Source organism: Alligator sinensis, unplaced genomic scaffold (genome assembly GCF_000455745.1).
Source record: "Alligator sinensis unplaced genomic scaffold, ASM45574v1 scaffold872_2, whole genome shotgun sequence".
Lineage (NCBI taxonomy): Eukaryota > Metazoa > Chordata > Crocodylia > Alligatoridae > Alligator > Alligator sinensis.
The window spans coordinates 1278362-1298565 of NW_005842132.1; the positions used below are offsets into that span (position 1 = coordinate 1278362).

The 20204-nt window shown below is 49.9% G+C and overlaps 1 protein-coding gene and 1 long non-coding RNA gene across 2 annotated transcripts in view; both read left to right on the forward strand.

The window, feature by feature from the left end:
- The first annotated feature begins 9504 nt into the window (after positions 1-9504).
- The window catches only part of ITPR3 (inositol 1,4,5-trisphosphate receptor type 3), an 80274-nt gene continuing 69574 nt past the window's right edge, over positions 9505-20204 (forward strand). Inside the window, 3 exon segments of the mRNA XM_025205840.1 lie at positions 9505-9767; positions 10286-10328; positions 10408-10497. Of these exon segments, the coding sequence (XP_025061625.1) occupies positions 9623-9767; positions 10286-10328; positions 10408-10497 (278 nt within the window). The 5' untranslated portion in view covers positions 9505-9622.
- On the forward strand, positions 10947-14686 carry LOC112550506. The gene is made up of 3 exons (XR_003094394.1): positions 10947-11014; positions 11678-12021; positions 14611-14686. It is a non-coding gene; the product is annotated as an uncharacterized LOC112550506 (long non-coding RNA).

Sequence of the window (20204 nt, forward strand, 5' to 3'; positions counted from 1 at the left end):
CAGTGCTGTTGGAGCAGCTCCAGCCAAGGGAGGCAAGTCACGCCGAAGTTACACTAGTCTAGCGTAACAGATTGGATTGTGCAGTCCAGGGAAGTATTAATAGTAATGCCTAGCTCTTCCGTAGCACTCTTCATCATCAAGGGAGACTCGGGATCAATGTCCCCATCTTATAGATGGGGAAGCGGATCCAAGGAGAAGGGTAGTGGTTTCTCCATGGACACCTGGTCAGCCAGTGACAGGGTCAGGAATAGGACCGTGTTCTCTGCTGAGTAGTTAAATGGACAGCTTGTGGCAAGCATTATTCAGCAGACAATTGCACAGCGATCCAGGCAGCAGTGACCAGGTGGGATTCATGGCCACGAGATGTTATCAAAGCCAAGAACTCACTAGGATGGTTATATAGCCAATAAGAATTACCTCCATTATATTAGACAGGGTAAAATTTGAGGAAAGGCAGTGTAGCTGAGTGGACAGAGCATCCGATTAGCATCTAGGAGACCCCCCAGCTCCAGTCCTAGCCAGATGGGTGACTACAGGTAAGTTCTGTCACCTCTCTCTGACTGCTTTCCCATCTGTATTATGGAGCAATTGATACCTACCATCTCTATAGGGTAATTTGAGATCTACACATGGAAAGTGCTTTTCAAGGGCTGGATGCATAAACCAACCCCTGGCTGATGGCAATTAGGAAGAGATTTCTCATCGGACAGGTTATTTCATGGCTGTTTGCTGCAGAAATACATGTAAAGCAGTTGGTATCATCTGGGCTGCAGCTAACTAGAGTGGCTGCGGCCCCTTCTTGTGTGCTTCATCCACCCCCATGAGGCAGGATAGAGACAAACGTGAAACTCAGAGAAGCAGTGATTTGCCTGAGGTCACACTATGGGCTGTGGCCAAACAGGAACTTGACCCTGAGTTTCTCAAATCCTGGTGTAATGCTGGAACCTCTGTTGTGAGCCAAGGTGCCAATTCCTAATGGGTGTTTTACCTTAAACTGTAGGATCTGACCCAAGAAGTTTATAATGAAGCTTGTCCATTGGTTTGGAACATAGTCTGGAGCTTGCATATGTATCTCAGAGGCAAGTGTGTCTGCACTAGTGTCTGAGGGTGACGAGAACATCTGCATCCCAAACAAGGAAGGACAGTTCATTTCATGTTAAGATTCAGCACAGAGTCCATGGTGGTGATGCCCTTCAGGGACAAACTTACCCAAGTTACTCTGAGTTACTCTGATGAATGCCTTGCGCAAGTGAAATCAGAATCTGGCCCGTGTGCTTTACCAGAAGCTGCACGGTCACATGCTGTCCCCACATCCTGTAAAATGTATGTGTTGGCTACAAATGTCCAACTCGGGATCCTTAAAATTCTGGTTTATTAGGCGGAGTGAAACACTGTAATCATAAACCTTGGGGCTGGTCCCCACACACACACACACATACACACAAACAGTAGCAGGCTACAGTCAGGTATACCTATCCTACAAGCGCTGGAGTCTGTCGTTGAGGCTTCTTTCAGCGTGGTGTTATCTTCCAGAAGGGGCTCGCTGGCTGGTCCTTCTGGCTGGACAGGTCTGGTCGAGTTGGAGATCAAGAGGGCGCCGCTGAGGGTCACTTTTCACTGCCTTTTATCTGTCCTTAGCAGACTTTGGTGACTCCCCAGTTTTCAGGTTTGCCCAATCCAGGGGTCATTGACCCTCATGGGACTTCCCCCTCGGTGGCTACTCCCCCCCCCCCCCCCCGGTGGCTACTGGACAGCATCTGTCACCCCAGGGGTTGTCCGCATGTATGTGCAGGTTTGGGAGTCCGTTGATGAATTTTGAATAGGGCTCTGGGAGTGGTCGATCTGGAGATATTCAGCCCAAAAGTTGGTCCCCGGCGTTGATTAACTCAGGCCAGGGCTTCTAGCCCTTGATCAGCGATGCTTAGAGATTTCCCGGTTGTTACATTGTCTTCTATTGAGTTCTTCCCTTGGTTGATCTGCAGCTTCCAAGTGATAATTGCTGTCTGCTACTATGTTACACATTCAATCACGTTACACATTCAATCACTGATTCATTCGCTCTTTCAGGGGCCAGCCTGATACAGAGAAGAGCAGTTTGATTCCTGCCCTTGTTAACATTGTTACAATGTATAACTTACTTATGAAACTAAACACATTTAGTTGAAAGTTGAAAGGTGAGGAGTATAAAATATAAGCTACAAATGCCATGGCACACAAATAGATGAAAATACCAAACTACAAGGGGAGATACAAAATGCACACATACAAATTTTAAAACACAATTCCTTATCTTAAAGTGAAAGAGAGAGGAAGGAAGAAAAGGTAGAAAAAGAGAAACATATCCAAAGAGGGGAGAGCAAATGCAGGCAAGAGGAAAAGGGGGCTTTCTGCTACATATGTTCAGATTTTGGGCTATAAACATGTACATGGAGCTTGAATAAATCTAGGACACTGGAAAACTGTCTGTAAGATGCAGCCTTCTTGCAAATCTGCCCTTCCCCTCCCTTCCTGCCATGCACTGGCAGAGCTAGGTTATCAAAGTGGAGCACTAAAGCCATAACCTATATCTCACTGTAGAGATGGATGGTGACCTTGTCTCGGGGGACACTCAGCCTCATTGTATCCCACATTCCCTATCTAATAAATGAGGACGATAGTATTATTATTATTATTATGATTATATTGCGGTAACCTATAGAAGCCCCATTCACGGATCCAGATCCCACTGGGCCAGGTCCTTTACAGATGAAAAACAGACTCAGCCCAAAAGAACTTGCAGTGTGATATTCCCCCATGTCACCAAGCTGTGGTACTGATATATTCATGATTATGAGGTAGGTGCTCACATGATAAAGCCATCTAGGACAGAATACATTAAATACAGTATGGGGCCAGGTGCTCAGGTGGTGAAAATCAGCATTGATGCATCAGCTTCCATGGAGCTCACTGATTATTTATTATTACTGTGGTCTAATTGCATTCTGGCAGTGTTTAGGAGACCAGTCCCAAACCAGGCCCCCACAGGGTTAGGTCCTGTACAGGCACAGGACAAAAAGACAGTATGTGCCCCAAATTTTCACCACCTGAGAATCTGGCCCAGTATTTTCTAGAAACAATCGTTCTTTCTTCTAGGGCATTCGGACTGAAATAGAACTTTTCCTAGCCATTCAGACTGGCCCCAGGAGCCCTTATCCTTGGTTGACAGTATCACTGCCAGTTGCTGTGCAATTGATTGTAATTTAACCAACAAAGGGTTCTTAGGACTCCAGATGGAGAGGAAAAAATAGCATGTGTGCTTTTAAGGAACAAAGATCCTGTTTTTAGGGAACGCTTTCATGTTGCGCTGGGAATGAGAGGGCAATTCAGATTGGAGACAAGCTGCAAAACTCAACAGCTGCTGATTAGTAAGGAGCCATTCGACTGCAGGAGTGAGCTCACGCGATGCATGCTTTGGTCCCTTTCAATAGTTTGGTCCCATGGAATAATAGCTTACTACCGCTGCAGGACAATGGAAGGACTTCTTTTGGTGAAGGAATAGAAGTGCTTGCTTTGGTGCTGGAGGACCAATAAAGGATGTTACATAGACACAGCCTGTTTTATACCAGGAATCAAATCAAATTAGTCCGTTGCAGGCTATGAAGTGATAAGGGCCTCCATCAGCAGAGCCTCAGGCATGGCAGTGCCAGAGTATTTTCATAAACTGAATGTCTCCTGGGGGCTAGACCCTGTTCAGGGCAGAAGAGGAGGATAGGGAACAAACACAAAGTGAAACCCTTAGGGCCAGGGACTGAGCATCCTCATTTCCAGGCAGTTGCTTCTCACTTCTTGGCAAGCCCTGCCTTTCTGTCCTGGAACAAAAGGACAATCCTCCTTTTGCCCTCCCAGAGGAATGCCTTCATCTCTCAGGCCTGTCTGCACTGCTTCCTGGCTGCGCTCAGGGTGTAATGCAGCCACCGTTCATGCTGGACCGGGCATGCACCAGCAAGCACATTTTGAGAGGTACGTGCCCAGCGCTGCACTACAGGCAGCTGCTATATCTGATTTGGGGTGTCGTGGGTGCTGTGCTTCACTGAAGTCAGGAGGCCGTGTAGACATGGCCCCATAGTGTGGGACCACCAGGCCCTGATGGGAGATCTTGAAGGAAAAAGCTGGAGTGCTGCTATGATGTGTGACCTGGAAGCAGCCGTTCCACATTTCCCACCAGAACTTTGTTCCAACTAAAAAGCCAACCCCACCTGCTCCCAGTCTTGTTTAACAAGGCGTCCAGAGCAAGCTGGGACAGGGCTCTGGCAGCTTGGTCTTTGTCAGACGAGTACCCAGGCAGGCAGAAACCATGCACCACTTCTCAGGAACTGCATTCCTCACCAGTGTTAGAGCCCCCGCTATACCTAATGGACTTTCCTCTAGCTAGTGGTATGGTTTTGATTTAAGGAGTTGCCACTAAATCTGAGAGTACCTTGGCTGAGTGTTGTAGCAACACTTCAGCATGATGCTTCTAGAGGGAGAGGCCAAAGTGAAGCCCAGGGTGCTCGTGGCTTTTAAGGATAACACAGCATTATACAAGAATCAGGATGCTTCACGTCCCAGTTTCAATTCCAACCAGGCCAATTACATTTGCAGCCACACAGTCTCTTCAGCTCCTGTCCTAAATTGTCAAGCAGCGCTGGTGTGCACTAACACTAGTGCTACTTCCCACCCAGCTGGAGCTTGATTTCCAGCTACCTGGTGCTCTCAGGGTGGTCCAAAATGTTCCACGACCTCCATGCTGGATCTTTTGCAAATGTGATTCCCCCCCTCAGGTGCTGAGTCCATCTATAAATGCTGCCTAAACTCCCTATAGTTTGAGGCAGGGAAAGGGATTCTTATGCCTTGCATGGTTTGGGAGCTATTGGGCTGAAAGACATTCTATAAAAGGCAATATAGTCTATTATCTATAATCCATTTTTTTAAAAACCCAGTTCCAATCTATTAAATCAAATGCTCTATATATCTCTTCCTTTATGCAGCCTATCAACTATGAAAATGTACGCTCCCTCCCTCATAGCTTGTAGCTGTCATGCATGGTTTATAGCATCCTCAGAACCTCCTGATCGATTTACACTTATATGTCGGTCTCTCTCCAAGCCATTAGCCCACACGAAGCTCCATCACTGCTCTGTGACTTGGCAGCTGTGGTGTAAAAGTCTGAATAACAAAATGCCTTGTACTTTTAAGAAGGAGTTTACATGGGGGGGAATTTGATTACACGTTGTACCTGGTTGCTACTAATACGTGACTTCCTAGTGACTTGGAGCAAGCAGCTGGGCTGCCAGACCCCAGTTCTAGCTCCAGCCTGGCAATGGAGTCATTTGTATTTCATAGGAACATGGAGCTCTAAGGGAGCTCCCAGACTATTAAGTCTCCTCCTCTGAATTCACAGGCAACCAAACAGCCCTAAAGACCATCCTGTCTCTCACACTGTACCCAATGAAATCTTATGAGAACAACCAAAATCACCCCAAAGGTAAAAAGCAGGGGGTCAGGGCTGCTGCCCAACACTGCAATGGCATAGAAGTTATTAAGTTTATATATTCCTTCCTGAATTCACGTCTCGCAATGGATCTGACCCGGAGCATGTCACTGGGTGACTATGGACAGTGCCACACCACTCAGGGCTGCTGCATAGACACTGCAAGATCCTGGGATAGAAGATGCTGTAGAAATGCATAGTGTTATTACTATTTGGACACGTTATGGCTAGGTCTTAAGCCAGACGCACAAAAATCATGGGATTTTTTTTAAAAAAGGAAGCTATTTGACTTCATTTGTATTTAGCTTGTGGCTTGAGCCTCCAGATTACAACTAGGAAGCTCCAGCCTTCATGGTTGTGGAGAAAACTTGAAGATCTTTCTTTCATGGAAGCTGAGGATCTCGCATGATTGCACAACACCAGGGGATGGGGCTTTCAGGAAAAATGGACCAGTGAAGGAGAAAAGCTGTTGTCTCTGCTTGGGACTGGATTTGGACCTGCTTGGTCTCAATTCACCTGGGATCCAAATACACAGCAGATTCCTGAGATGGACCAGAGCTTCTCACTAATGCACAGATCTCCATTACTGCGCTGCGGTAAGCAAGCAGGGATCAGATGGGCCAGAGAGGGATGGGGAACACCACTGAGGACTGAGCGGGCACTAGTGTACACCGGTCCTTTTATTTACAGCTTCCTGCTTTTCTCTGAATTGAACAGCCTCTCAGTGGGAAGCAGGTGAAAGCGCTCCGAGCATATCAATTCAGGGCAACTCCAAGTGGTGAAACCCACCCCACCCCTTTAATTACAGGCTAGGCTGCCTTTGGAGAAGCCAGGCCTGAAAGGGTGGGGGTTATTTCCTACGGGAATCAAGTGGGAACTTGTTCTTTTCTCACCAGTCAGTGGGGTGCGGGGTGGGGAAGCTGATTGGCACCACTTGGGAAATCTGAATCGCTGCCAGCCAGCCATCTGCACAGGAGGCACAGTGCCGCCTGACCCCAAGATAATGCCAACATGTCCTGCCAGAGGGCACTGAGAGGGTCACCCCATTGCGGGGGGGTTAACATTGGCCTTTCCTTTCCAAAAGGCTGGTGCACATCTGTGCTGGACAGGTTTTCCAGCAGGCTCTGCCCTTGATCTTGCAACTGGTGCTCTGAAAATGGTGCCCCCTCCCCTTGCTCCTCCAGCTCTGGGTGGGGCTGGCCTCACCTGTGTTGATGCTTGTTTGACCAAGGCAGCACCTGAGCTGCTCAGGGAGCAGAGCCAGCCTGTGATCTCCCTCCAGGCAGCTGCAGGAGGCTTGAGACGATCGTGCATACTCCTTTATTAGAGAAGAGCTGGAGGGACATTCAGACACTCACTGCTATAGTTCAGCCTCTGCCCACTCTTCCCCCAGCAACAAGCCATGCCAGGGGAGAAGGAGGGGAGCCCAGGTGGCTGCTCTGGGTGACAGGGAAGGATGTTTAACATGCCCTGCAGAGCCATGTCAGTCTAGGCCCATCAGTAATGGCAATAACTCACCTCCCCTGCTGCCATGGGAGGTGTCTGGCTGTGTCTCTACCCTAATCGCATGCTAGGCTCTCCCTGCCAGCTGGCAATATTTCCAAGCTCCTCTTCAACAGCTTGCCTGGGGGGCCCTGAAGGAATGGTCTCCAGGAGGAATGGCTACACATGCTTATGGTATAGACAGCTCCGTGTGTCAAGGCCTGGACAAAGCTGAGCTAACTAGTCCTCAACTTTCTTGTGTGGTAAGTAGTGTGGTCCCATGCTAGAATGGGAAACTGAGGCACAAAAGAGAAGAAACCTGCCTCAGGCCACACAGCTCAAAACTGGGGCTAGGACTCAGGTCTGCCTGACTCTTAGCCCCAAGATTGATCCTCCAGGTCCTGCCATGTCCTCAGCACTGCACAGGATCAGGCACCAGGAGCCTGGGACCATGAAGAAGCAGAGAAAGAGTATCGGCAAGTGGTACCAGGTCCCTGCTCTGATCTCATCAAATCCAGTGACAAAACTGGCTATGCTGGGAGCTGGACATCTTATCTAGGCCTTGTCTCTGAGAGTTTACCTGGGGCCAGATGCTGGGTCAGTGACACTCGGATAGATCTAGCAAGCTGAGGCTCACTCCATCATTGCAAGTAGTGGCTTTCCTTGTCCAGCCTGGGTGAAATCCAAGTGTGTCCCCCACACATGCCGGGCTGGAGGGCACCTTCTTGCGTTTTGATCCCCTCCAGTACATGCCTGCTGCAGCAGTTACTCTCCCATTGGAGCAATTCCTGTTACATAGGACAGCTCCATTGATCCTCATGCCAGAAAACAGGTGTATCAGCCTGTTTGCTCCTGAGACACGTTTTCTTTTATCCTCCCATCTACCAGGTCCATAAAGCAGATCCCAAAGGCAAACCTTAGAGGCAAAGCTCTCTGTGGGGAGGACTGTTTAACTACAGTTATCCCTGGTGCTTCATTGCCTGGGGGAAGATGAATTCACTTGCAGGAACTGCTTCTGCCCTCGAGCTTCCCACATCTGGCCAGCCTTCCCCCAGTATCTCAGGAGGATGCACCAGGGATCAAGGGTCATGACCAGGGTCACTGAAGTGAGGCAGCGACTCAGCCAATGTTGGGACCCACAAAAGGTGGCCCCTTTCCTAACCCAAGTTCCTCTTTAAAGTGGCAAAGCATGTGGTCATCTTGCCCCAGGCTGTCATTAACCTGTTTAGTGTTAACTTGTATTAAAAACTACTGGGGAGGGAGAGAGTTTCCAGCTACCTTGTTTGACACAAAATGTCATAGCCAAAGAGATTTGGTGGGGAAATGGGTTCCTTCTGCTCTTCTCTCCTTCACCGAGTGTTAGCTGACCTTGAAATGCTGCTGCATGCAAGCCCATGACCCATCCCTGGCATCTCTAAGATCAGTCTCTAGGCTTCCCTACATGCACCAGCCACCAATACTCCCTTTAATGGGGTCCGTCCAGCTGAGAACAGCTCTCTCTCAAGGTGCCACCTTCTTTAGCTCATATAAGGCTGGGCCTGTGTTGCATTTAACCCTTAGCCTCTGTGATCAGAACAGCACCTTCCTGAGCCCTAAGCAGTTAGACTGGACCATGCTCCTTTGCTGGAGCTCTGCCAGCCTCTGGCAATCTCCTGAGGTGGGCACAGTGCCCGCTGCCTGCACGTACGAGCTGCAACTGGAGTGCACTTCCTGCCCCCTCCCTGATAAGGTTTGTTTCATTCACAATTGTGCATTGAATGCAGTCCAGGCAGAAGGGTCCACATTGGGCCTTTTGGGTTTAGAGGAAATGCTGCTTGACATGGTCATCAATCTCTCGGTGGAGGCAGGAGAGCTGGTGACATCCAGTGCTGTTCTGCCCTCCAGGTCAGAGCCCCGTTAAGAGGAGAGGGCCTTGGTTTTCTTTCCAGATGTCATCCCAGATGCAAAGGGTCAGATTTTCAAGAGAGCTCAGATCCAAGATAAGCAGACAGATCTCCAAGGGTGCCCCTGGGCACTCTGGAAAACATAGACCTAAATAGGCAATGGGTGGTAAACTCTCATGCCAACTGCCTGGGACTGCAGAAAGAAATATGAGCAGATTACTTTAGGACTTCTTCTTTGTTTAGTTTCTTGAATCTTCTGCTGAAGCATCTGACACTGTCAGTCCTCAAGGACAGCCTCCTGGACCAGACAGACCTCTGGTCTGATCCAGAATGGCCGGCCCTACATTGCTCCAGCTGTTGTTTATATCACAATAGCATCCCGATTCACCTAGGAAGGCTGATTGCCCTAAGAGCAACCTGTGCTCTGAAAATCTTACAGTCTGAAAACAACCAACCTGCAAGAAGTGAGAGGAGAGCTGTTGAAATATGGTGTCATGGGGCAGCTGGCCCCTTGATGCAAACCATGTCTAGCTCCCCTGTAACATGAAATTGTGCCCCAGCTGGTCTAGATTAGGAGGGTGGGTGGCACCTGGGGGTAAGAGAGGGAGGGAGCAGGGGGATTTAGACTTTTGCAGGAGTTTCTGGAAGAGGAAGGGGACTGGGATTTGTTAAGAACTGGTGGGTTCCTCAGCAAACAACAAGGAACTGGTGCCAGTGGTGGCTGGAGCTGAAAAGACTACGAGAAGGGATGGCTTGGTTGCGTCCCTCGGCTGAGGAGCTGGAGGGACAGGTAAGGAGCTTGCTGGTGGCTTCTCCTAACAGAGAGTGCCAGAGTTGTGGAGCCAGAGAAAGCCACAGAGAGGGCTGTCTGCTGAGCAGCTCAGGATGGGGAGGTAAGTTCTAGGGGGAAAGCATGGGGAGTTGCTGCTGGGAAGAGCAGGGCTGGCTGATGAGGATTGAGAGGGAGCTCTGGGAGTGGCAGGAGATGCTGGAACTGGGATGTTGGTGTCTTGGTGGATATGTCCCCAAGGGGTACTGGGTGGTGAAGGGTACAATCAAGCTTCTCTCTTACATACATTTGCAATTTGTGGGTGGGAGAAGGTGAGGAGAAAAGGCACAAGAGGGAAGGTGACAGCCAAAAAAAAAAAAGGGCTCTATAAGGATGGGGGAAAAAAGGCAAGATGTGAGAGAAGTGCAAATTGGGGCAGGGGAAATGATGAATAAAAAAGAGGAGGGAAGACAAGATAATGTTATTTTATGTCCTAGGCATAAGGCAAGCAACCAGGCTGGCTTAAGAGACTCTGATTTTCACAGTGATTTTTGCCCAGACCTTAGCTCCTAAGCTACAAGTGGCTCCTGAGCTGTTCATGGTAGAACATTTCTCTTAAGTGTTTTATTTTTTCTTTCTTAGCTGCCTGCCTTGAATCTGTCTCTCCTGCAATGAGGAATACAAAGTGAGTGCTGCTGATCCCTATCGGCTGTGGTACAACTGTTAATTACTCCAGCCTGATTTGTCTTTATGCACTGGAGTAGATCTGGCACAACTTGGCGAAGGATGCATCCGCTGTGGTGGCTGTGGTTTGTGCTGACCGCTTGCGTGAGCATTGCTGGGCTGGGACAAAGGTCAGTGAGCACAGGGGGAGAAGCCTGCTATAGGCTCTGTGAATTGGTTATGTTGGGGTCCATGAAAGGAGTGGTAACTGAACCAGGTTGCAAAGCTAGGAGCAAGAGCTGGGACAAATACAGACATGCTGAGATGAGTTAGGCAGGGATGATACTGCTATGAGCAGGGGGTTGGACCGGACCTCCTGGGGTCCCTTTAGGCCCTGTTTATCTGTGATTCCAAGGGGCAATTGGCTGTTCACATGGGCAGCTGTGAAGCAAGCAGTCCACAAGCAGTGCTTCAGCTGGGTGCTACCCACTCAGATAAGTGGCTGGGCTGGGCTGAGTTGAGTTGAAACTTCCCAAGCCTCAAAAAAGGGGTAGGGGGGAGGAATTGTCTGTTGTAGGGCAGAGAGTCTGAGTGCTTCCTCCCCACAATGGCTCTGTCCCCGTGCAGGCTGCTCCCTGCTTTTCTAGCAGGATGGGGTCCGTGGCTCTATCACCATGCAGCCGTCCCCGAAATGCACTTGCCCAACAGGTAAATTAGAAATTGATTATCGGGGAAGTTACCAGCACAAGCAAATACTATGATTGTGTGTGTTTGCTTCTGATAAAAATGATGTAAAATACTCATGCCAATTAGGTGTGGTCATTTGGGTCTGGGCAAGCTGCCCATGTGCCCTGGCAGTTCCCTGCGTGGACTCCATTGGTTCATCCACCCACCCGGCCCGGCCAGGGGCTGAACGAATCTACATGCCAAAAGAAGCTGGCTATGATTTCCGATCGTAGTTGCTTAATGCATGGCTGCTTCCCCCTTAGCCCTGTTGCTTTCCACACAGCTGTGGGCACTTGTCCCAACCCTGGCCTGAATGTCGTTAATGGCAGCTGCTAATTGTTCTCTTGTTCCGGGCTATATTTAATTCCCCACTACTATTTTTTTTTTTTTCCCCTTTTTAATCATAAAAAAGCTTAAATTTCCCCAGGGAAGGTTATTGGCTCAGCTATGGAAATGTACCTGCTGCTTGCATAGAACTCAATGGAGAGGGGACGGACTATACTTTTAAACCTAAGAACAGCATGTCTTTAGTGCTGAATTCACTTAACCCTATGTGCTGTGGGGAGGTAACTTCCAGTTCTGGCTCTTGGTTCTTCAGCTGCTAATTTCACCCCATTATGTGCTTTCTCTCATGATTTCCCCTAGGGAAGTTGATCTACATTTCCTGACCGCAGCTAGATCATCTTACTTCCAGTTTCCATTAAGCTATCCACTGGCAAGTGCTTCTAGCAAGTGACTTTCAGGACATGGTAGTATAAATTACAGAGGAAAATAGTGGAAGCATGTGTGATGGATCTCTCTAGTGGCTAGTTCAAGTAGAAGAGAACTGTATACTACTGCTGCTTTCATGGCGAGACTCCTACAGCTCAAGTGGTGGAGGCTTGTGTGCTGGTGTCCAAGTAGCACCTTGATGAGGATGATGGGGAGAGGTTATTGCTCAGGCCCACAGAGGATGGGTTAGGAATTGCTCAGAACTTTCCCCTGGCTCGGTAAGTAGATGGCAGGGCAGGAAAAGCTTCCTTGCTCTTCCCTAGAGCTGTGGTATCCCCTGTAAAATGGCTATTAAACTTGTGGTGGAAGATGAGTCGAAGGACCATCCCAAGCTCAGATGGCCCATGGTCAGTCGTACACCATGGAATGAGGCACCAGGCTGCCTTGGATTGCCCTGCCTGTAGGACATGCACAAGGTCATTCCAGCATGGAAATCAATGGGAGAAAAGAACTGAATGAGATGGCAGCAAGCTTTGTTAGCAGGTTCATAGATGTGTGTGAATTTTTTTTCTTTACCTGCTTGCTTCATGCTGGAGGTACAAATGACCCAAAGTAATTGGGTACCGTAGGGCTAGGGACAGAAGTTACATACAAACCAGTTTAAGTAATTGGAAACTAGTTTAAACCTGTAACAGAAGGGCATTCAGTGCACATAAACGAATTTCAAAATGGCTGAAACTAATTTAAGATAAATCTGGTTGAATGTAGTATCAGACTTAACTGATTTGGGTCAAACTGGCTTATGAAACTCTTGTCCCAGACCCCTTCCTGGTTCAAGTTAAATTGCAGTCTCTCCCCCTGCCAAGCATGGTTTCCAGCTCTGGGCTGGGCTGGGCTGTGCTGTCTGCTCCAGCAGAGAAGGGTTTTGCGGGGGGGCAGGGACTGTGCCCCTCCCCGTGCGCAGGCAAACCCTGGCTGGGGTCAGGGAGGTGAGGTTAAACTTCACTTCCCCCAAGTACATTGCTGCTCCAACCTGCTAAACTTACTGCTGGCTGTGACTGTGGGCTACAAATCCCAGAGGCACCTGGAAGAGGAAGCAGCAAGAAACCCTGCAGAGTCCTGCTGATGTGACTTATGGACTGCAAATCCTAGGGACCTCGGGGACAGCAGGAAGAAGGAGGGAACACCCAGCCCATGGTGGCTACCTGCCAGAGAGCCGTACTCTAGCACCCCCCAGACTTCAGGCCTGAGCCACTGTGGGTATGTGGCTGCATTTCCTGAATCAAAAGTGAATGTGTGTCCAGTTGTTTCTCAATTTAATATCTAACCTGCAAGGACTGAATTGATTCAGCCTTGAGCTTTATGACTGTCTGTACTTGGCCTAGAAGACTCTGTCCCAGATCCTCAAATCTGCTGGTTATTTGTCCAGGGCATGTGGCCATGCAAATGGCCTTGTAGGATGCTATACATCCTACGTTATTGGTCACCATAGGAGCAGATGGGATAATCAGAAGGGAACAAACTCTTGTCTCTGTTTTAATTAAGTGACCATGGGACATTTATTATATGCTGGACAAGGAAACTCAAGCATTATTATATGCTTGAGTCATCCTTAAAAAAAGAAGAGACCCATTTTCTTGAGTGTGGCCTTGGGAATATTGATACCAAGTTTCTGCAGGTAGCAGTCTGCAGGAATCAAACCTGTGGTCTTTAATCTTGAAGCAAGGCAGGTCTCTGTCTCTTGACATAAAGGAGAAATTCAGTTATATGGAAGTTGCATGGGGCTGCTGTCTCCTGTACCGGGTCTGCTGCTAGATGGGGAGGCAAAGCGTGCTTGGCCAGCTGCTTGTGTGGCCTGGTCATTTGTCTCCACAGCCTGGGTCTGGCTACAGGATTCAGCTTTTTGAACCTCTCCTGTCCCCTCTCTCTTCTTCCCATCATCAAACACAGGTTGCCTCTGTCTTCTACATAGCATCCCCACTGCTAGAGCAAGATCACTGGTCCCTGCAGCCCTTTCTAGTCTGAAACGGGCTTTATTGAGTCATTCCACCCTGGTGTCAGACCTCAACTGGGGACTCTTGAATCTCAGGGGCTACAAGTTTGGGAGCAGGATCCACACTGGCCTGCCTCTTCTCTCTCCCCGTGCTGCTCTTTCCGGGCGGGAGAGAGGATGTGGTTGGCATGAAAAACTCCACACACAACCCAGTCTCCTTCTATTGTGCTGTATTCCTGAGGGGCAGCTGAGGTCAGAATGGGACCAAGGCCAAGGGGGTGGGAGGGAGGAGGGGAGAGGATTTGTCTCGAAGCCTAAGAATCCCCCCTTTATGTGCCCTTATCTCCAGTGAATTCCGTCCTCTCAGACTTTGCCATGGACACAAGGCCCTCAGTGTCTCCGCTCTTTACTCTCAAAACAAAGGCGGCTGCAGTAATTTTTCACTTTTCGCATTGCAGTCTGCTTCCCCCTTGAGTGCCCAGCGGTCTGTGGCCCTGTGAATCAGGCTGGTTGTTCAGTTGATGCATTGCACCAGAGGGTTGGGGTGGCTGGGGCCTTGGCTCTGTGTTGAGCTGCCCCAAGAAGGAGGTCAGGTGGCTGCTATTCCCTCTTGGGAAGATGTGGCCTGCCCTTTCTCTGCTCTCATTGGGATGGCTGGTGCCTCGGGCACTGCTAGTGGGAGTTCAGAGGCTACAGACTAAGCTTGCTTCATGGCATTGGGTGTGTGGCAGTCAAGGTGGTAGCTATCAAGCTTATGCTGGAGAGCTCCAGGTGCTGTGCCGCACTGAGCTGCAGGGCTAGAGCTCCTTAGCTGGGGCGGTAACATCTAACACCCCCACCGCTCACCTTGTGTCATTGTCCACTGCTTTTACAGATGGGCAAACCAAAGGATGGAGGAGAGCAGTGACTCCCATAAGGTCACCCACTGAGCCAGATGGCAGAGCCAAGGCTGGAATACAAGTCTCCTCTTGCTGCCAGTTCATGCTGTGTTAGTTTGGTTTCAATCCCATGGCTTCTTCCTCCCCGCTCCACTCGAGATATACACATACACACGCTGCTTGGGGCAGAGGTTTCAGCTGCTGATCTGGGCAAGCTGTGGCATCAGCGTGGCTCCGGGAGCTAGGTGTACAACAGCTGCAGTAAGGGACAAGCCCACCTTGCTCACTTGATGCAGTGAAACTGCCAAGAAGATCACCTCCAGCAGGGCACGGTCATCCCAAGGGATGTCATGTGAAGGTATCTCCATTCAGTTTCTAACCTGGTCCTTGGATAGCTCTTCTGGTATCGTCTGTTGATCCTGCAGCTTCCCCCTCTCCTAGGGATCATTTCCACATGCAGAGCAGTCCTTCATCAATTGGACCCACCTAAGCTGGTTGTGGTACCAGACCTTATGCAGGATCTTTCCAGACCCTGAGGCTGGCACTTGCACTGGGGCAAGTGTGCTGGAGAAAAGGCATCTTTTGCTAAGCTAGGCTGCAGGTGCAGGCAAGGGAAGGCATCTGGCTACTGATGCCAGAGGTGTGAAAAGGGGCAAGCCTGAAGCTGAGCTGGGAAAGGGCGTGTGCCTTGTGGGTAGGTGGAGGGGAGTCTCTGCCAAGGAATGTCCTGGGCGTTGGGAAAGGTGGGGGACCTGCAGCTTCAGTGGCTGCTCAGGAAGGGATGGATTGCAGCATGTGAGAGCAATGTGTTTGCAGCCCTGCCAACCGTGGAGGCCACACCTCGGAGCTGGGGATGACTCTGCTTTTACTGCACTGAGTCACCCTCGTCCTCCCCACAGCCGCTTCCTCTCCAGGAGAGAGAAGCTACCATTCATTTATCGTGCAGCTTAAAGTAGGGGTGAGGAAGGAAGCAACTCTTATTTATAACTCCCCATCTCCCCTGAGCCATGAGTCTGGGCACAGATAACTGTGAGCAGGAAGAGAGCCCTGCCAGGAACAGGGAGGCAGCCTGGTGCCTGGTAGGCAGGGTATCCTGCGAGCATCCCTGTGGCTGCGGGCGACTGCTTTAGTGCTCACGGCTTGTCAGGCCTAGTTTTTCACGTGGGCTCAGCCTCTGGAGTGCCTTACGGCTTCCACAGGAGCTGGAGGTGTCCAGGGCCTCTAAAACCTGGGTCTGTGCTGTCTAAGAAGAGATGGAGAGGGAAGCAGCTGGAAGACCAGAGCCCGGGGAGGCCTGAACCTTGGCAGCAATGCTGTGGCGAATGTCTTCTCATCTTCTAAGTGCCAGCTCCTTCCTCCATTGTATCCCTCCTTCATCAGAGCTGTCCCATTACTTCCCTACCTCAAATAACTCTCAGATTTCGGGGCTGCTTTAAAACCCCCATCCCTGGGATTACTTCCCACTCATGACTCAGCCCTTCCCTGTGATGTTTAACAGGGCTAGCTGCCAGCGACTTGATGCCCAGGCTTGGACCCAGGGCCTCCAGAGTTATGAGCGTGGGCTCTGCAGCTTCACGAGCTGGGCTCTGGAGTAGGGAGATGCGTCCTTTGTCCCCTTGGTGGATCATGAATGGTGGGGGTGCAGCGCGCACAGCTGTGGCTCAGGCTGCCAGGGAAATGTCCTTTTGCTGTGACCACATTGCAGACTAGTCTTCTGCATCCTCCTGAGACAGTTTGCGCGCCAAACTGACCCACTTCCATAGCACCCCAAACCATCCTCCATAGCCTAAAAGTGAATCGGCTTGCAAATGCATGAGCAAAGCTTCATTAGGCAAGTATCGCATGGCAAGCCGTGCCTTTGAGTCACCCCGGTGCTTTCAGCCTGGGGTGGGGCATGAAATTTATGGCCAAGCAACTAAACCACAGGAAAAGTCCTGTAGAAATTGCCTGACCAGTGTCAGTATCTGGTGAGCAAAGAGATTTAAAGGGTGGCCTGGTCACTATTTTATTGGGTGTCCTGCTTGTATCCGGTACCCCTGTGCTTTTGTACCTGTAACTTTTAAGGTTTGTATCAGCTGAGGATCTGGCTCCAAGAGGTTTAGTCCAGGGGTTCCCAAACTGTGGTATGCATACCCATGGGGGTATGCAAGACATCTCTGGAGGGCATGCGGGAGAAATTGTGTAATGGTGGATTAAATTTTAATTATGATAATTTTTTATTAGACCAACTGAGTAGCTGGAAAAAAGTTCTTGGCAAGCTTTCGGGTGCAGTCAGGCATAGAAGAAGGGTGATTGGGCCCGAAAGCTTTCTAAGAATTTTTTTTTCCAGCTACTCAGTTGATCTAATAAAAGATATCACATCTACTCAAATAACTTTGCCAGACCAACACGGCTACAGTCAAAAACCCAGCATTATGATACTTGACATTTTAAGGGGTTAAAATATAAACCGTATGCTGGTAGGGGTACACAAGCAGCTAGTAAATCTGGAAGGGGGTACACAATAAGAAAAGGTTTGCTTTAGTTCAATAGAAGAGGTGGGACTGGGTGATGCAGTTTTTGATCGTTTTGGATCTGTTTTCCCCTAAAATTTGGGGGGTCTGGGATCCTGGCTTCTGATGGAGACGTGTCCTTGGTCAGTAGATTTGCACTGAGGACTGACCTCCAGGATGCAGCTTGGCCTGCTGGTTAAAGCATGAGCTGGCAATATCAGGGAACTTGTGTGTGGTAATCTGCTGGTGGTGCGTTGTGTGACCCTGAGCAAGTCATGTTCTTGTGGGTGGGTGGGTGCCTGGGTGTGGTATGTTTGCTCTTCCTGCATCCCTGGGCAGCACTTTACAATTAGCTGCACGTACCGGGGAAGAATTTCCATCTCCCTTCACAGCTTTAAGGGTTTGCCAGCATCGCCAGACTCAGTGGGTCTGAGCTGGGAAGGCAAATCCAGCGAACCAGGCTTTGCTGGAAATGGGGTTTGAGGGAGAGGGTCTTACTTAATCATGCTTTTAAAAATAGGCTTCACTTAATATTCTGTATTCCCAGGGTGAGGAGAAATCAGGCCAGTCTTTCATCTGCTTAGTACAGTGCTATGCACTTCTGAAGTGGATTTTTTTTTTTAATCTGGAGGATGTCAGGAGCATTTTGCAGTTGCTAATTAACCAAACTTCACAGCCTGGGGTGGGTGAAGAACATCCTGATCCCCATGTGCTGGGACTCGAGGAGGTCATGACTTGCCTACAGCTGCCCAGTGGCAGAACCTGAAAGAGAACCCAGGAGTCCTGCTGGGCTCTACCCATGAGAGCAATCAACCACACCTGGTCTGATGGCCATGCTATTCAATACCCCTGATCAGAAGAAGTAATGTTTGCTTTGATTTTTGGGTGGGATCTTGTCTGAGCCCTTGTTCTGAGACTTCCTTTGAGTTTAGCTTCAGTGAGTTTCTCTCCCACTTACGATTGTCCCCACCCCCCATCACCTTGGGACGGAGGAATCTAAATTCATCCTGTGCTGAAAATGCTGCTAATCCTCCTGGACCTAAACTTGCTCCCCTCCAGGAATTGAACTGGATTTTTTTCCTGTCCTGCCAGGGGACCTGTCTGTTTCCTAGTTGAAAAAAACAAACCAATATTTTAGGATAGGATTCAGATTCCTGAAGCCTACGTGTGGGTTTCCTGGAGAAGGGGAGAGCTTGACTGGAAAAACACATAGTTCCTATTTTTTTTTTTTAATGTTGTTTTTTTAGTGGCAGGTGAGTTATATTTAAACCTACAGAACTGGAACAAATGCAGCATCCAGAAACTGCTCTGAGAACGCGGTCCCCTTCCAGTGGTGCTATATCGGGAACAATGGAGTGGCCAGACTGGGTCAGACCTATGACCCATTAGGCCAGTATCCTGCCTCTGATAGTGACCAGTGTCAGATGTGGAATACTTTTCCCCCGCAAGGGTTTTCTTGTGATCCTTAAGGCAGCACCATCTCGTGTGACCTGGCTGCTTGGTCCTGTTATGGGGCATGGTTAGGCATGGGGCCTTACTGAGCTGTTAAAACCTGGCCAGCCTGTGAGGGCAGCCTTATATCCCCCTCCTGTATGAGGTTTAATTTGGGAGATAGTGATGCAGCTCCCTGGTATATGGTGTAAACCAGGTACCTGATATGCTTCCATTGAGCTCATGTGGTTATTACCACCACTGATTTGCTGGAGCAAGCCAGTAGAGTCTCCAAAACAGTTGGCCCGAGATGGGCACGCATATGGAGATGGGCACGCACGTCCCAAAGGAAAAGGACAAAACACCACAGACCAAAAACCGCTGGATGAACTGTTGCACGTAGCAGAGGAGCTGGGCAGGACTGTGGTCCTTGCCCCTTTGCTCATGTTGCCTTTCCAGCAACATATTTCAGGGCAAAATCCTTCCGGTTTCCTCTCAGCACCTGGTAAGGTGAGCCAGCGGGGCTGCTCTTGTTTCCTTTCCAGCAACATATTTCAGGGCAAGATCCCTCCACTTTCCTTTTGGCATTGGGCAGGGTGAGCCAGCTCCAGCAACCAGCTAGTGCCCTCCTGTTTGCTGCCGGTCCCGACTGCTCCAGACGGGAACTCCAATTTGCACCAATTCACAGGACATCTTAGTACACGGGTCAGCCGGGAGCCCGGCCTTCTCCACCCAACAGTGTGGCCTGATCCTTCCATGGGTGCCACAGGTGTGAGGACCCCTTGACATGGACTTGGACTTGTGAAATGCGCCCGGAGTCCTAGTTGGGGACGGTCCCACTTTGAGCAGGGAAGTGTGCTATGCTTGGGCTCATTCTCTACGATTTTAGGGAGCACACAGTCCGAAATGTGTCAGGGGTGATCTAGCTGGGGACGATCCTGCTTTGAGCAGGGCTTGGACTCATTCTCTAGGATTTTGGGGAGAATGCAGCCTGAGATGTGCTGGGGATGATCTAGCTGGGGACAGTCCCACTTTAAGCAGGGAGTTAGACTATGCTTGGACTCATTCTCTATGATTTTTAGGGAGCATGCAGCTTGAGATGTGCCCGGAGTGATCTTGGTGGGGTTGATCCTGCTTTGATCAGGGCTTGGACTCATTCTTTAGGATTCTAGGGAGCACACAGCCCCAGATGCTCTAGTTGGGCACGGTCCAGCTTCGAGCAGGGTTTGGACTCGCTCTACAATCTTAGGGAGAACGCAGCCTGAGATGTGCTGGGGATGATCTAGCTGGGGACAGTCCCACTTTAAGCTGGGGGTTGTGCTATGCTTGGACTCATTCTCTAGGATTTTAGGGATCATGCAGCCTGAGATGATTTAGTTGGGGATGGTCCTGCTTTGAGCAGGGCTTAGGCTCCTGATTCTCTATGATCTTGGGGAGCACGCAGCCTGAGATGTGCTGGGGATGATGTCGTCGGGGACAGTCCCGCTTTGAGCGGGGGGCTGGACTGTGCTTGGACTCATTCTCTAGGCTTTCGGGGAGCACGCAGCCCGGGATGCTGTGGCGGGGCCGGTCCCGCTCTGCGCGGGGGCTGAGTGCCGGGTGCGGCGCTGGCGGGGCCGGAGGCTGCGCTCGGCGCTGCGCAAGTCGCCGCCTCCCGCTCGGGGCGG